This window comes from Euprymna scolopes, chromosome 24, assembly GCF_053919585.1.
Source record: "Euprymna scolopes isolate OS-2025 chromosome 24, ASM5391958v1, whole genome shotgun sequence".
In the NCBI taxonomy this organism is placed as follows: Eukaryota; Metazoa; Mollusca; class Cephalopoda; order Sepiida; family Sepiolidae; genus Euprymna; species Euprymna scolopes.
The window spans coordinates 92,622,046-92,639,849 of record NC_136505.1 but is presented as its reverse complement, the minus strand read 5'-3'; the positions used below and the strand labels follow the sequence as shown (position 1 = coordinate 92,639,849).

Here is a 17,804-nt window from a genome sequence, read left to right as displayed (position 1 = left end):
GATACTCATTGAACGAATTCAATTATTTATACGAAAGTGCATTTTTACCTAAATGCGAGTTGGGAATAATTTTCCCTTTGACCAATTTGGTACCCCCTAAATGGGGAGCGGCATATATATATTATTTTAAAAATATAATTATCCACTGACACGTGTTTCGTCGTATATAAGTCCATAGGTTTAATAAAATACTTTGAGTAACACGTTAAAAACATATTTATTATTCAGAAAATAAGCAGAAATTGAGGTGAAAGTCATTAAACCGCGGATTTTCAAAGAAATACTTTCCCTCTCGTCAGAAGGGATGAATAGCAATACGCATAAAGAAATTAAAGAAACTACGTATGAAAAAGATAATACAAGTGTGAAAATTAAATACAAGGATAATGAGTAAACGTTGGATGAAATTATGGTTAAAATTATTACGAACTTGCCAGGATTCGAACCTGGAATCTTCTGATCCGTAGTCAGACGCGTTATCCATTGCGCCACAAGTCCTGTCCGTATGCCGAAACATGTTACCGCGACTGTATGCAGACAGTGCTAAATTCCGTTGACATGGGCAGGTAACTTTTTCAAAAAAAAAAACGAAACGGCTCAAAACCCCTTATTTCGAGCTTTTTGTGTGACTCGGCGTTGTTCGTTACGAACCATATATAGATGAGGGCAATCTAGGGACTCACACCTTTCAGGGAATAAAAAGAATTTTTCAATTCGGTGCATCCGTTCGTTTTTGTTTTTTTTTCTTCTTTGCTATATAGGCAAGTTTTATTGGTATATAGGCAAACACAAATAAATAAATAACTAAACATTTAGAATGTTATTAATGTTATTAATAGAATAGATTAATTCTTATAATAGCTTAGCTGAAACACAGCACAGTCACGCGTATGCAAATGCGAAATGATGTCACCAGTAGTAAAAAAGAAAGGCTTTCAAAGGGACATCATGTTCGAAAGGGGAAGAACGTTTAAGATCACGTGAGAGGCGTGGAGGTTGTTTGAGAAGATGTAAGATCACGTGATGTACGTTATAGCAATAATTAGAGAATGAGGAAATAAATGTCGTACGAAAAAAACGAGCTTAATTTTTTTTTTCTATTCTCTGTCCACTTTGCGATTGAGGATACAACGTGTTGGTCCCGGACAATGTAACATAATTAACTCTCATTGGACCCTAATTAGGTAATTAACCCCCATATCATATAATACTTACTACTAAAAGCGTACTCCATATCGCTACTGTCCAATCCTGTTAAAATTCCACTCTAGCATATTTAAAACTAGCCTGGGTACTCGGTTTTGCCCGGGTGTTTCGAGGTGTGTGTTGAGCAAAAAAAAAAAAAAAAAAAAAAAAAAAAAGGAGGCAGGCAGGCTTAAATCCGTGCTGCGAAGGCGAAAAAAGTAAGTGAAATAAAATCTGATGTCTTAGCCGATGTCTCTATGATACGATCAGAAGTCAAAGGCGTTGAAATTAACCAAAGTCAATCCAACGGTGACGATAACTTGCTTAAATGTCAGCGAGAAAAAATCTACCCTTCCTGATACAAAATGGCCGAGTTTACGGTAAAGGAATTAATGTCTTTGGCGAATTTTTCGATATTTGTCGTCCAAGACGTCAAGCTAAAAATGATACCGCTCTTTTTTTTTCTTTTTTTTTTTTTACATGGTGGTCACCACTTTTCAAGGCCCGGAAGCCACTCAGGGATAAGGGTTATTGCAAGTACAGTACGTTAGTGTGGAAATTTGATGAAGTGTTTACTTAAGGGGGCGGTTCATTAGGAATTTGTTAACGTTGGACTTGAAGACATCCAGGTTGTAGTCAGGTGGGAAGCAGGCAGACGGAACAGAGTTCCAGAGGCGTGCACTTCTAAGAAAGAAGCTTTGTTCACGGAATCCACGTTTTGATTTGGGCACAGATAAAGAGTGGGGGAAAATTTTCACAGTGGATTAAGCTATACGGGTGTTTTTCGTGAAAGATTAGCGAGGGGGGACCAGAGATTGGAGTTCAGACGAGCACCTGCCATGGAAATAACGATAAAACAAGGGTAGGCTCGCAACGTCTCTTCTGTGTGAGAGACGTTGCAGGGTAGAGAAAAGGGCATCCCCCACTAAGCCACGAAGTCTATTTTGTACTCTGTCAAGGCAGGATATGCTGTTTTTAGCAGCTCCTGCCCAGATATGGCAGCAGTATTCCATCCTTGGACGTACTTGGCTTTTATACAGATTTTGTCAGGATCTGTCGCGTCCGTTGAAAGTTTTTGCGAGACATGCAAACATACATACAAACATACATACATTTAAATAGACAGATGAGATTTATATTATAGATGCCATAATTATCTAATAATCCCCTAGATAACTCCCTGTTCCTCTTCCATGTATACAACCTATACAAGACCCGTAAATATGCCTATTGTTGGACGTTGAATTACTATTTTGTTCTTACCACATCTTCACCGTTTCTTATGAGAAGCATTCGGCTTCGAATTGCCGTGCATGCAGAGCATAACCCCTAGACACTGTATTGTATCCCCTTGTTTAAAATTGAGCAACCAATCTTTATACATCATGTATATATTTTTCTAGTATCGAAATATTTTCCTGTTGTATCTAAGCTCTACCGGTATGTTGGGCTTATTACAGGATGGAATGATAAAGCTATCGCTCTAGAAAAGACGACATGATTCAATTTCTGTTTGATGAAAAGCAATTTTCTTTTCTTTTTTTTTTTTTTTTTGCAAACTTTCTACTAATTGGCCAACGGTGTATGAATCCCAAGAGGGATATGAGCCTCCTAGCATGTCTGAAAGTGACATAATCTTCAACGAGGGAGATCGGAGATGCGCTGCTGCACAACTCTACCGAGCCAAGTTATGACAACTAGACCATTGCCAACACATTTAAAATGCATCGCTAGATTGCTACGAATAACAGAGACGTGCCTAAGGTGATGAAAACAAAGTCTCCGGACATAGTTATGGTTTTCGGTGTTGTTTCAAGTGAGGGCCACATCATGCCACCTCACATGCAAGTCGGCTTGAAAATCAACACCAAAGTGTACCTGGATGTGCTGAAGAGTATAGTGATCCCCTGGTGCAATCAGGTGGCCGCTGGTAGACCCTGGATGTAGCAGCAGGACTCGGCGCCGGCCCACAAGTACAAAGAGACCCAGGCTTGGTGTCAGAAGGAGTGCTACGACTTTGTACCTTACTCTCATCCCCCCCCCGCTTCCGCTGACCTGAAGCCTCTGGACTACTTTGTTTGGTCATATATCCAATAAATCACCACCATGACCTCTCACAATACCAAAGCACACCTGATCGTCGAGTATTCGCCGAACCCCCACCGGCGCTTGTAGAAAATGCATGCTCCCAGTTCCGGACCCGTATCGAGGCGGTGTTTGACGCTAAAGGCCGCTACATTGAATAGATGCCAGCTCTACTATATAATCAAGTTACCTGAAATGATTTTTTCATAAAAGTGTTTAAATAAAGCTGTAGTGTCGTTTACTTTAGGACGACAATTTCATTGTTCCACCCTATATATTTAGATATTTAAATTTTATGATTGAGAAAGTTAATCTTCAAACATAGATTTTTTTATTCTTTGAATACAAAGAATATAATTGAATAAATCTATTTGCTTAACCCATGAGTTTTCGATGCTTTTCATCTCTTCAGAGGAAAAATATTAGCAAATGTTTTTATTTGGTTTGCACCTTATTTGATAAAAGCAATAAACACAGAAAAATTAAAGTTTTTAAAACATTTTAGATGCATAAAATAAAGGAATTGGATATTGAGGCAGAAAAAGATATTATACTTTAAATCCAAAATGAATGTTAAATCTTGAAATGGAAATTCCTTGTAGTTAGGAGGTGACGAGATCTAACGCGTCTTGTAATCCTTCCTTCACATGCGAACATATTTCCTTCGTTTCACCGTTGAATAGGAAATCTGGTAAATATTTGTTTATATATATCGGGTAAAGATTTTTTATAAAAGATTCAAAAGATTTTTTATAAAAGATTCAAAAGATTTTTTATAAAAGATTCAAAAGATTTTTTATAAAAGATTCAAAAGATTTTTATAAAAGATTCAAAAATTAAATCCAAGTGATAAATCCGAGTGGTCAATAAAAATAAAAAATATATCCGGAGGCAAAATAAAAGAATATTTTTTTCCAAGCATGGTAGCCATCAAAAAAATTAGATGCAGCTTTACTGAGTGTATTTATAAAACGTAAAAGTTAAAATGTTTATATTTACTCAAAAAAAAAAAAATCTCTATTCTCCTACCTCTACTCCCTATCGTGTCTTATCATCGAAATTAATTTAGAATGTAGATTAGAAATTTAAATTTGAGGGTTTCTTTTTCTTTTATTCTTTTAGGCGTAGTAAGTATAAACATTTTCACTTGTGCTGGTTTATAAATATACGCACCAAATCTGCATCTATGCTACTAGATGCTGGTAAATGAAGCTGCAACAGAAAATAGAAAAAAAAAACATAAGTTAGGGCCACCGCCCTATATATAGTAAGATTACTATATATATATATATATATATATATATATATATATATATATATATATATATATATATATATATATATATAGTAAGATTCCTGGATTACTATATATATATATATATATATATATATATATATATATATATATATATATATATAGTAATCCCGGAATCTTACTATATATATATATATATATATATATATATATATATATATATATATATATATAGTAATCCCGGAATCTTACTATATATATATATATATATATATATATATATATATATATATATATATATATATATAGTAAGATTCCGGGATACGGTGGCCCTAAGTTACGTTTTTATATATATAAAGCTGAATGTGTGTGTGTGTGTGTGTGTGTGTGTGTGTGTGTGTGTGGTCATGAATAGGCTCCTATATGGTTGACTATTTTATAAAACTGATTACATATAATGATAGAAGATGTATCGAGACACAGGAATGGATATGTTTGATCCTACAGAATGTTGGTTCATTAAAATTGTGGGGTCTGCGTTCGCGCCTGGTCCACAAAGTATAGAAATAAAAAATTTAAAAATAAAAAAAACGTTTACAAGTGTTTTTGATATAGATGTACATAATAATACTTTGATAAGTATGTTTTAACTTAAATAGGGATGGTATGATAAAATCGTTCGCGCCTGGCCTCCATAGAATGGAAATATGTCACAAAGTTTAACAAGGTTTTTAAATATAGATCCATAGAATATTGTGATAAGTGTTTCAGTGCGAACAGGTATGGTATAATAAATTATGGGGTTTATGTATTTTATTTTTACTTTCATCATATTTTGATAACCCCGAATTCGAAGCTATCTTTTTACAACCCTTCCTTTTCATAGCCTATCATACTTTAATAAATCAGAGTCCATTTTCTGTAGGCTTTTTTTAAACCCAGTCAAGGAAGGGTACTTTTGCTAGTATAATATAAAGCTGAATGTGTGTGTATGTGTGCGTGCGTGTGTGCGTGTGTGTGTGTGTGTGTGTGTGTGTGTGTGTGTGTGTGTGCGGTCACGAATAGACTCCTATATGGTTGACTATTTTTTAAAAAACTGATTACATATAATGATAGAAGATGTATCTAGACACAGGAGTGGGTATGTTTGATCTGGCAGAACGGTGGTTCATAAAAATTGTGGGGTCTGCGTTCGCGCCTGGTCCACAAAGTATGGAAATTAAGAAATTTAAGAATTAAAAAAAGCGTTTACGAGTGTTTTTGATACAGATGTACATAAGAATGCTTTGATAAGTATGTTTTAACTTAAATAGGGATGGTATAATAAAATTGTGGGGTCTGCGTTTGCACCTGGTCGCCATAGAATGGAAGTAAGTACAAACTTTAATAAAGACTTTTCATATCTATCTGCGTAAGTATACTTTGATAATTATGTTTCAGTTTGAAGAAATATGGTATAATAAAATTATGGAGTGTTCGTTCGCACCTGTCCTCCATAGAATGTAAATAAGTCACAAAGTTTAACAAGGTTTTTTAATATAGATCCACAGAATATTGTGATAAGTGTTTCAGTGTGAACAGGTATGGTATAATAAATTATGGGGTTTATCTATTTTATTTTTACTTTCATGATATTTTGCTTTGGTTTTGATACCTCCAAATTCAACCCAAATTTACAACCCTTCCTTTTCATAACCTATCATACTTTCATAAATCATAGTCTGTTTTCTGTAGGCTGTTTTTGAACCCAGTCAACGATTGGTACTTTTGCTAGTATATATATAAGAGCAAATAGTTAATAAAAGCAAATAGTTTTTTTATTTCATATATATATATATATTTATATATATATATATATATATATATATATAAAGAGAGAGAGAGAGAGAGAGAGAGAGAGAGAAATATTCCGGGATACGGTGGCCCTAGCATACGTTTTTCTTTTTCAAATTACGATGTGGCATACAATGTTTTTCCGGCCTCTGGTTACGCTATTTACCCCGCCTTAAGGTGTTATTTTATAATGTTATTTGATTACGTACATGTGTATTATATACTATGCTGTAAATTGTTACTAATTGTTAATGCCGTATCCGGGTGTTCTACTGTACACATGTATATATATATATATATATATATATATATATATATACATGCATATATAAACATACATATATATATATATATATATATACATGCATATATAAACATACATATATATATATATATATATATATATATATATATATATATTGTGAAAATGGTAATTAATAAAATAATTAATCTGTGATTTAGCTCCTCAAATGTTTATACATATATATATATATATATATATATATATATATATATATATATATATATATATATATGAACATTTGATGAGTTAAATCACAGATTAATTAATCTTGTGGTTTACAGCATCATAGCATATTGAAAACATTGTTGGGAGGATTTATTTTTCTATAAGACAATCCCAGCCAAATAAAATACCTCAAAATGCAAGATAGAGCCAAGTAAATATTGTACGATTTAAATTTTGTGTAGTAAAAATGTAGAATTTTTAAACAAATATATATTGTTTGAAACAAGGAATACAAGAAATTTTAAGTTCTTTCCTTAATCCATGGATTTTCAATTCGTGAAATCTTCCATTACATACACCGAGCAGACTGTTTAATTCTGTTAACATTGGGGAGTAGGGCATGGAGGGACAAGGACAGGGGCAGGGGGAACGGGAGGTGTAGCGCGCGCTACTTATGGAAAAACGGTAAATTAATCTGCAGAAGCACCTGTTGTACAAGTTTTATAATTGAAAAAACAAAAAAAAACTCAACAAAAAAAAAAAAACGAAAAATAAAAATGCTTTTGTAGACAGACCGCTCGTGAAAACTTAATTTTTTAGATCAATTAAAAAAGCATCAAAAACTACGTAACACAGAAAAATGGACAACATCTTGTTTTTTAAAACTTTCTTGTTATTTTAAATGTCTGCTAAAAATTTCTTCCGCGATGTGACAAGTCACCTTACTACGCGCGTCCATGCGCGAACGCATCATGTAAGAACAGCATAAACGATGGCGGTGAGTTGGCACACAATAGTGCGAGGGTTCAGGGGTTAATACCATGCAAGCGGTAAATTTTTACAGAAAACACGCAATGTGATATACGTATATCTGTACGTGATGTTGCCAAGCTAATCAAAAACCTTGATTCCAGTAAAGCAACTGGCCCTGATGGTATTCCAATTATAGTACTCAAAAAACTTCAACCTGAACTAGCGCCCATACTTACAAAACTGTTTAAACGTTGTCTTAAGGAGAATAGTTTCCCATCTCCCTGGAAAATCTCATCAGTATGCCCTGTATTTAAGAATTCAGGTGATCGCTCATCCCCCTCTCAGTACAGGCCAATAAGTCTCCTGTGCGTCATGAGTAAGTTGCTAGAATCTGTATTAAATACAGAAGTAATCAAACATCTCAACAAAAATAACCTTCTTAGTGACACTCAATATGGTTTCCGTTCTGCTAGATCTACAGCAGATGTCCTTACAGTTATATCGCATAGGATTAGCAAATCTCTCGACGGTGGCAATCTTTCTAGGGCAATTGCTCTTGACATATCTAAAGCCTTTGATAGGGTATGGCATAAAGGTTTACTTCATAAGATCGCTAGCTATGGTATAGCTGGAAAAGTCTTCTCAATTATTAAATCATTTCTTTCTGATAGATTCATAAGAGTAGTAGTTGAGGGGCAAAAATCAGAAGCTCACAATATTAATGCCGGTGTCCCTCAGGGATCCATCCTGGGCCCAACTCTTTTCCTGATCTACATTAATGATCTTCCAAATCATATCCTTACATCATTTGTAGACATTTATGCTGACGACACTACCATTTATGGTACCACATCTAAGACAGTAAACGAGCAAGTTCTCTCCAATTCTCTCTCCTCTGATCTTGAGCACGTAGTACAATGGGGAAAGGAGTGGCTGGTTACTTTTAATGCATCTAAAACCAAGCTTCTCTCTTTACATCATCAACATTCTAATCCACATTTGTCATCAATTGAAATGAATGGCTCTCGTCTTCAGGAGGCCTCAAGTTTTGACAAGCTTCTGGGCTTGACCATTACTCCTGATCTTAAATGGAACACGTATATCAAATATGTTGCCAAGGCCGCTGGAAAAATGGTGGGATCTTTCTATCGATCCAGTAGATATCTCACTGCTGATGCTATTCTCTATCTATATAAGAGCCAGGTACGTCCAAGGATGGAATACTGTTGCCACATCTGGGCAGGAGCTGCTAGAAAGAACTTGTCCTGCCTTGATAGAGTTCAAAATAGACTTCGTAGCCTCGTAGGAGATGTCCTTTTCTCCTCCTTGCAACCTCTATCTCACAGAAGAGATGTTGCGAGTTTGTCTCTGATGTATCGTTATTTTCATGGAAAGTGTTCAACTGAGCTTCAATCTATGGCCCCCCCTCGCCAAACTTTCACAAGAAACACTCGTCTAGCTGTAAACACTATCAATAATTTCCCCCACTCTTTATCTGTGCCTAAACCTAAACGTAGATTCCATGAACAAAGCTTCTTTCTTAGAACTGCACGCCTGTGGAATTGTCTTCCGTTTTCCTGCTTTCCGGCTGACTACAATATGGTTTTGTTCAAGTCTAAAGTAAATAAGTTCTTGATGAGCCGTTCCATATAAGTTATTAAATTTACCAAATTTTCATTACTAATGATTACTATATTGACCAACTTCTACTGTACACTCTTTAACCCTTATCCTTGAGTGGCCTCTGGGCCTTGATAATGTGGTGATGCCTTTGTGTGTGTGTGTGTGTGTGTGTGTGTGTGTGTGTGTGTGTGTGTGTAATTATATATACCGGGTGATCAAAAAAACAAAAAAACAAAAGCTAAATGGAGGTCATCTAGAACATATGCTGTAGAACAGAAAAAAAAGGCCAAAGACCCTAGTGTTTTGATGTGATGTTTTGAATATAATAAACTAGTTGTGACCCAAGTTTCATTTTATTCGGACAAAACACTACGAACTAGGGCATAATTAGATTTGGGGCCCGTTTTTTTGGGTCACCCTGTATATATATATATATATATATATATATATATATTTGCTATAATATAAAATACTTGCACACACTAGTGAAATAACGTTGAAATTTAAACATTTATTTTTAAATGTTTTTTTTACGTCAGTCAGAATAGTTTAATCATTATACGATGATCTGTGCATAAGAGCTAAATTTCCCGACTTTAATTCAATTAAAAGTGCTCAACAGAAGGAAAGAATAATTATTAAATACCTACAGACACTAGTGTTTCATCCTTTCTGGAATATTCAGTGCAGGGTGTCACGATTAACACCATTCGATAGATTCGAACCTGGCGCCAAAAGCTATAGCTGGCTTAATTAGCAAAGACCGTATCTATTCAGCTACCGTTAACCGCGTGAAATAACCTTGAAATTTAAACATTTTTAATTTTTAATGTGTGTGTTTTTTTTTACGTCAGTCAAAATGATCTAATCATTATATGATGATCTGTACATAAGAGCTAAATTGACCGACTTAATTCAACTGAAAACGTTCAACGATAAGAAACGAGTTTTTTTAAATGGGCTGATATAATTATCTGCTATAACAAAACCTTTTGCATTTGTTCTGCAGAAGATTTGCATTTTGTTATATATATATATATATATATATATATATATATATATATATATATATATATATATATATATATATACTGGGTGACCCCAAAAAATCAAAAGCTAAATGGAGACCATCTAGAACATATTCTGTAGAACGGAGAAAAAAAAAGGCCAAAGACCCTAGTGTTTTGATGTGATGTTTTGAACATAATAAACTAGTTATGACCAAAGTTTCATTTCATTCAGACAAAACACTAAAAAACGGGGCCTAATTAGAGTTGGGTCCCGTCTTTTGGGGTCATATATATATATATATATATATATATATATATATATATATATATATATATATGTGTGTGTGTGTGTGTGTGTGTGTGTGTGTGTGTATGCGTGTGTGTGTGTATTCATTGGTATAAAACAAAGATTGCTTGCAAAACAAAATGCAAAATGTTTTGTTAGTCAGACCCTCTGAATATAATCGAAATAATAGAACGTCTACAATTTTCTTCTTTTTTTTCAGAACCTAAAACCAGCAAGTCGTTCTTTAAATGGGAGTGAGGTTTGAGGGTGATACAGTTGGAGAATCGATGTTTTTCTATCAAACTAAATACAGTTAAGCGGAAGCTTAAGAATCTTTGCTCTTAGTCAAAAAGCCAATGGATTTCTTTGGAATATATTTATATGATTATAGTGTCTCCTGAGTGACTATATATGTCTCTCGGGCCGGACGCGAATAGTTAATGTAAACCAACACCAATGCCCTTCGCCATCCACCTGGACCCTTCCCCAGGGGTCACTCCTACTTTTCTTTTTCTTAGTGACACATTTATTTCAATTGCCTAGTTAAACATTTGAAACATTCAATATCTACCTGTTTACGCGTTGCGGTGTAACTTTACTAAATACGTCGTAACTTGAGACGTTGATCAACGCGGATTCAATTTTTAAAGTCTCTCAACCTTAACTGAAGTAGAAATGATATCTATATATAAGTGAAAAGCAGAAGTGATGTGCACGTCTGTCTTCTTGCTGTTTTCTTGTGTTTTGTTGATCTTTGATTTGATGTGGTTGGTTCTTATCGAGTTATCATTGCTGCGGTTATTAGAGATTCAGTTTCTCTGCTTATGTTTCCTTTTCGCATCCATGTCCAAGTGTTTTCGTTATTTTCATCTTTTGTCATGTTTATGAATCTTTCGTGTAGTTGTTTCTCTTCCCATTTTTCTTTTTGTTCATCCTTTGTCTCTCTGTTTTCTGTTTTGTTGATTTTTTTTCTGTGTGTCTCTGCCATTATTCTTTCAGTGTTTTGCATTATGCATTTTCTAGTTCTTTTCTTTTTATTTCGTATCATTCACAGTCTTCTATGCAGATCAGTCCCCTTCCGTCGTCTTTCTTGTTCATATAGAGTTGGTCAACATCGTCCTTCGGATGTAGCGCGTTGTGCATGGTCATGAGTTTCCTGGTCTTCTGATCGAGCTATCTAAGTCCTTCTTTAGTCCACCCTATGAACGATCATGAGTATCTTACTAGTGATACTGCCCATGCATTTATACCTTTTATTAGGTTTCTGCTATATAATTTAGATTTCAGAATTTTTGTTTGTTTTCCTGGGGTATTCCTTTCCAATTCTCTCTTTCATTTCTGTTGCTTTGAATGGCGTCTGCTTCCATAACTCCCAGATATTTATAGACGTCTTGTTCCTCTAGTGCTCTCATCGCCCTTTGGTTGGGTAGTTCCATGCCTTCTGTCGTCTCCAGTTTTCCCTTTCTTATCACTAGTAGCGCGCACTTCTCCATAAGAAACTCCATTTGGATGTCCTGTCTGAAGATCCTGGTGGTGTTTATTAATGTCTTGAGTTCATTTTCGGTCCTTGCGAAAAGTTTCAAATCGTCAATGTACATCAGGTGGTTTATTTTTCCCTTCGTGTTAGAAAACTTGTATGCGGTTTGACACTTTCTCAGTATATTGTTCAGGGGCATCATGGTTATGATGAACAGTAATGGTGATAGTGAATCTCCTTGGAAGATGCCTTTTTGTATGTTAATTTCTGTTATGTGTTGTCCATCAGCTATCAGTTCCAGTCTCCATGTTCTCATTGCATTTTCTATCACGTTCATGATCCTGCTTGGTATTTTATACATTTTTTTAGGTATTCTATTATCCATGCTTGGAGGATTCTGTCGTACGCTTTTTTTGTAGTCGATTCATGCCGTGGCTAAATTGTTTCTTCTTCTTCTTCTTCTGCTTCTGCTTCTTCTTCTTCTTATTATTATTATTATTATTATTATTATTTTTTTTTTTTTTTTTTTTTTTGTAACAGCAAGCGTACTGGAGCAAAAATCCTGAACAACGAATTTTACTGATATATGTAGATTTATTTGCGCGCACGTGGCCAACGCTAAAACATCTTCGTCGTCAACGTAAAACTCTATTTTTGCCAAGCTATATGCCCCAGAATCAACGTCTATCGCAAGCAAAGAAATACACCTCTGCTAACCGTGCTGAGTGATTTGAAAAAGACCGCCTCTCGCAAAAAGCGGTGTCGACACGCAACAGTGGCTTCGTGCGCAGGTCTACAGGAAACGGACGGTGCTGAATATAAAATGTCCCCTTCCTGGATTATGGCCGGCCACCATGTGGAACTCTTACCTTTACATGGCTCCCCAAAATAAGGTGTACTTATTTTTTTTTTTTTTAGTTAGGGACAAAAAGCTCCTCGGTGGGGGCTTCCCCGGTCTCAGCCTCGCATAAGACAACCAACTTGTGTATAGGGCGTTCCAATACCTGCAGCGGTCGGTTTCTTTGACCCTTCCTGTTAAGATTTGTGTTTCCGACTGAAAGCCTCACAGAGCGGATCAGACCGTCGCTGCTGGGAATAGTTTCCATGACCAGCCCGAGCGGCCAAGAATTTCTGGGTGAGTTGTCCTCCTTGATTAGGACAACATCTCCAATGGAAATGTTTCTTTGTGAATCGGACCATTTTCTCCTTTCCTGAAGCGTTTGTAAGAATTCTCTCTTCCAACGTGTCCAGAATACGTTTGCCAAATACTGGACCCGTCGCCACCTCTTTCGACAGTATAGGTCTGATCTTTGAAAATTTCCAGGTGGTGGCAATATGATGGTGGACTTCATCGTTAATAAATGATTTGGAGTCAGTGGTTCGTTTGCGAGGGGGTCATTTAGACCATCCACTGTTAGTGGTCGACAGTTGACGATGGCCATGGTCTCACAGAGGAAAGTTCTCAAAGAATCGTCGTCCAGACTAGCACCAAAATCGTTTGTAAGAGAGGAGAGTATACTTCGGACTGTGCGGATCTGCCGTTCCCAGACGCCGCCCATATGGCTAGCTGAAGGTGTGTTTGGTTTAAATATGATGTAGTCGCATCCCAAATTTGAAAGGTGGTGTTGGAGGTGGTCATCATTCATCTCTTCCACAGCTTTGCGTAGCTCACGGTTCGCGCCAACAAAATTAGTCCCTCTGTCCGATCGCAGCTGTCTGATCGTACCACGAATGGATACAAATCTCCGCAACACATTTATGAATGAGCTGGTGTCCAATGAGGTTGCCATTTCCAGATGAATTGCTCTGGACGACATACATGTGAAGAGAACGCCGTACCTCTTCAATTCCCTACGGCCCTCCTTGATACAGAATGGCCCAAAAAAAATCAACACCACTGTAAGTGAATGGTGGCTCTGGTTGGATTCTGTCCGGTGGTAAGTCGCTCATCTTTTGTTCCTGAGTCCCACCACGATGTTTCCGGCATATGACACATCTTGATACATGGGTATAGACCGCTGAGCTACATCCGATGATCCAAAATCCACCCTGTCTAATCTCATTGGTGGTCATGTTGCGACCCTGATGATGGATTTTCCTGTGAAAATGAGAGATGATCAACTCGGTAATGTGGCCTTTTCTGGGGAGTATGACCGGGTGTTTTTGGTCTTCACTGAAACTTCCCTTGTTTAAGCGACCTCCAACACGAAGCAGACCATTTTTATCTAGAAAAGGGTCGAGACGGTATAGTGAGGATGTGTGTTTTAAACGCCTAGGGGTCCTGTCGTTGCTGTTTGTGATTTTGCCGGTGGACTTGTTTAGATCTTGGAGCTCTTGACAAAAGGCCTCCGACTGTATTTGTTTTAAGACTTCCACTTCAGCCCTTTGTAGATCGGTCACTGCCAGCTGGTCCCCAGTGGTACCCCTCTGCTTGGCGGACACACGCTCCCTTAACTTGTCTTTATATTTCAGGCAGAGGGCTACGGCTCTTCGTGCTCTTGTCCAATCCGAGAAATACTTTAGGCGCTCCACTATAGATGTCTGTTTAGTGGATTCTGTGACCACGTAAAAGGTGGTTGACTTTACTTCTGGGTCATCACTTTTTAGACCTGGTTGATCATGGTCTTCCTTCTGACATGTGGCAAAGGGCACATTTGAGTCCCAGAGAAAATTCGGACCATCAAACCACATCTTCCTGTTCATCAACTCCCTGGGTGTTGCTCCACGTGATGCCATATCTGCAGGGTTGTCGGCTGAACGGATATAATTCCACTGATACGGCTCTGTGTGGTCACGGATTTGCTGAATTCTGTTCGCGACAAAGATGTGAAAATGACGAGACTCATTTCCGATGTAGCCGAGAACTACTCTACTGTCTGTCCAAAACCACTCTATAACGTTAGTAATGTCCAGATCTTCAAGCAGTGCCGAGCTGATCCTTACTGAAACGAGAGCTGCCATGAGTTCGAGTCTGGGTATGGTGACAGGTTTGATGGGTGTAACTCTGGCCTTTGCCATGATCAAGGAACAATGCACCCTCTGATTGCGGTCAATCAAACGCAAGTATGAACATTGCCCATATCCTATGGTGCTGGCATCCGAAAAATGGTGTATCTCCGTTGTCACAATCTCATCAAAATCCACAGGCCTAAGACATCGCTTGACAACAATAGTGTCCAGATTTTTTACTTCTTCCCTCCATTGTCGCCAGCGTGGTTGTAGGTTTTCGGGTATGGGACTGTCCCAGTCTGACTGGTTTATGCACATCTCCTGTAAAATCTGTTTTCCCATCAGGATAAAAGGTGCAACAAATCCCAAGGGGTCGTATACGGAACTAAGAGTGGATAAGACGCCTCGTCTGGTAAGTGGTCTGTCATTTAGTGTAATCCTGAACTGAAAGGTATCAGATTCGACACACCACTAAATTCCTAAAGTTCTCTCGATGGGTAGGCCATCCTCATGGATGTCGATATTTGTCAGTCCCCTTGCTCGAGCCTCTGGTGGTATTTCCTTTAGTACCTCCTTTGAATTTGACAGGAACTTGTGTAGGACGAGACCATTCCTCTTACATAGGGCTGTACTTCTTTTAATCAGGCTTACGGCCTCCTCTGGAGTAGAAACCGACTTCAACCCGTCGTCCACATAAAAATCTCTTTTTATGAAGTTAGAGACGTCCATCCCAAAGTCTGATTTTCCCTCCGTTGCAATCTTCCTAAGTGCAAAATTTGCGCAGCCAGGGGACGACACTGCACCAAACAAGTGTCTGGTCATACGGTATGTGGACGGTTCCTGATTCACATCACCATTTCTCCACCACAAAAACCTCAGATAATTCCGATGACAGGCTTCCACTCGAAACTGCAAAAACATCTGCTCGATGTCGCAAACAAAGGCTATGGGTTCCTTGCGAAATCGACAAAGCACTCCACAAAGTGAGTTGATGAAATCTGGTCCCTGCAGCAAGAGATCATTTAGGGACCATGATCTATATCGTGCGCTACCATCAAACACGACACGAAGCTTCCCTGGTTTCTTTGGATGGTAAACTCCATGATGAGGTAGGTACCATACATGGTTGGTCTGCACCATATCCTCTTCAGTTACTCGTTCGGCATGTCCCTTGTCAATCAGATCCTCCATGCATTTTATGTATTTGGCATGATAGGCCTGATCCCTTTTAAAGCGTCCCTTGAGGGGTCGTAAACGCTGCAAGGCCATTTCCTTGTTGTTCGGCAAACGCGGCATGGCATTTCGAAAGGGTAGAGGCATCTCGTAGCGTCCTTCCTTTAACCGGGTTCTCTCCTCCAAAACCGAGAGAAATTTCCTATCCTCCTGCGACAAACATTTGGACCCCGCATGCCTCTCACTGAAATCCAACCCGAACATCTTGATCAGGCTGTTCGGATCAATAATTTCTTTGACTTTATTTCTCACTGAAAAGAATGCGGGTTCCGGTCTCGGGTGGTTAAATAGTGCGAGGTCCTCGGTTACATCCCTGACCACAATGCGATGGCTAACTCCGACATGGTCACAGTCTGCGCCCTCCCAGGTAGTGTCAACAACACCCACTATGCCCCATCCAAGGTCAGTTTGCTGACCATACGGTCCATTTCCATTTGGGGCAATGATGTCCCTCGGTGTCAATGCTTTGGCGCAGTTGTATCCGATCAATAGGCCAACCTCGCAGTTCTGTAAAGGTAAAATAGAACCCGCGATAGGTCTTAGGTGCGGCCACAATTCTGCTACTTCAGGTGTGGGGATGTGCGCTCGGTTCGCCGGCATGATGTTTCTGGTGTATGCACTGGGTAATTGGATTTTCTGCGGGTTGTTAAAACCACGAACCATCAGTCCTTGCACTTTAGTGCTGTCGATAACCTTGTTTTCGGCATGCATTGTGGATAGTTTGAGCTTCACAGGTGTGCCCGCTAGTCCCAATGATTGGCAGGTGTCTTGCAGAATAAAGGTGGTGTCCGACTGGGAATCTAGGATGGCGTACACAAGCCGTTCGTTATTTGGCTTGTCTGTGTGTGATATGTATACAGGGAGGATCATTGAAGTTTTTCTGGATGATCCAGTGCTGTTCAAAAGAGTTGTTCCAGACGTGCTTTCAACAGGCCTTAAGGTGCTTCCCCTTTCGTCATTCGTTCCTTCCTGCATTCTGGTGTAATCAACGATGTAGGGTGTAGCCTTGAGCAGACGTCACACTTTTTCTTTTGTCTGCATCCGCGAGAGACATGTCCATGCCGTAAACACGCAAAGCAAAGTCCCCTCTCTCGGGTAAATTGTTTTCTATCCGAAAGAGACTTTGCCCCAAAGGTCGCACAAACATGCAAGTCATGACTGCCTCGGCAGAGTACGCAGCTTTCATTTCTGTGGTAGGATTCCTTTCTTGGAATGTCACTGATTGTCGCAAGGGTTCGGCTTTCTCGATTGTGTTGGAGTTTTTCCCTGTTGAAGGTCGGTCTTTCTCTTGCTGGCTGATCGCTTCTCACAAGCTGAAGTGAAGTCACTGGATCTGTGGCAATGCGTGCTTGCCTAGTGATGAAGTCCATATACTCCTTGAAGGAAGGAAATTCACCCTTATTCTCTCTCTACTGTGAGACGACGCCTTCCCACTTGTGTACAATCCAATCTGGCAGTTTTCGCAGCATCTTTCGGTTTTTTCTTTCGTCATTTAGGATCCGGAGACTTCCTATGCTCCTCATGGCCGTGTTGCACTGTCTCAAAAAGTCAGCGTACCTCTGCAGAGCCGCTCCATCTCTTGTGCTAATCCGTTGCCAGCTTTCCAATCTGTCTCTAAAGGCATCGGCAATCACCAACGGGCTCCC

The 17,804-nt window shown here is 38.4% G+C and overlaps 3 protein-coding genes and 1 non-coding gene across 4 annotated transcripts; all 4 read right to left on the bottom strand.

Moving 5' to 3' along the window:
- Positions 1-425: 425 nt before the first annotated feature.
- Trnar-acg (transfer RNA arginine (anticodon ACG)) lies at positions 426-498 on the bottom strand. Its single transcript has one exon. It is a non-coding gene; the product is annotated as a tRNA-Arg (tRNA).
- A 12,392-nt stretch (positions 499-12,890) lies between these two features.
- On the bottom strand, positions 12,891-13,766 carry LOC145246532 (uncharacterized). The gene has a single exon (XM_080108138.1). It carries the CDS (start codon positions 13,764-13,766, stop codon positions 12,891-12,893), a length of 876 nt encoding a protein of 291 aa, XP_079964264.1.
- Positions 13,767-13,827: 61 nt separating this feature from the next.
- Positions 13,828-15,267, bottom strand: LOC145246530 (uncharacterized). The gene has a single exon (XM_080108137.1). It carries the CDS (start codon positions 15,265-15,267, stop codon positions 13,828-13,830), a length of 1,440 nt encoding a protein of 479 aa, XP_079964263.1.
- Positions 15,268-15,396: 129 nt separating this feature from the next.
- Positions 15,397-17,133, bottom strand: LOC145246529 (uncharacterized). Its single transcript, XM_080108136.1, has one exon. The coding sequence runs from the start codon at positions 17,131-17,133 to the stop codon at positions 15,397-15,399; it is 1,737 nt and encodes a 578-aa protein (XP_079964262.1).
- Positions 17,134-17,804: the final 671 nt, after the last annotated feature.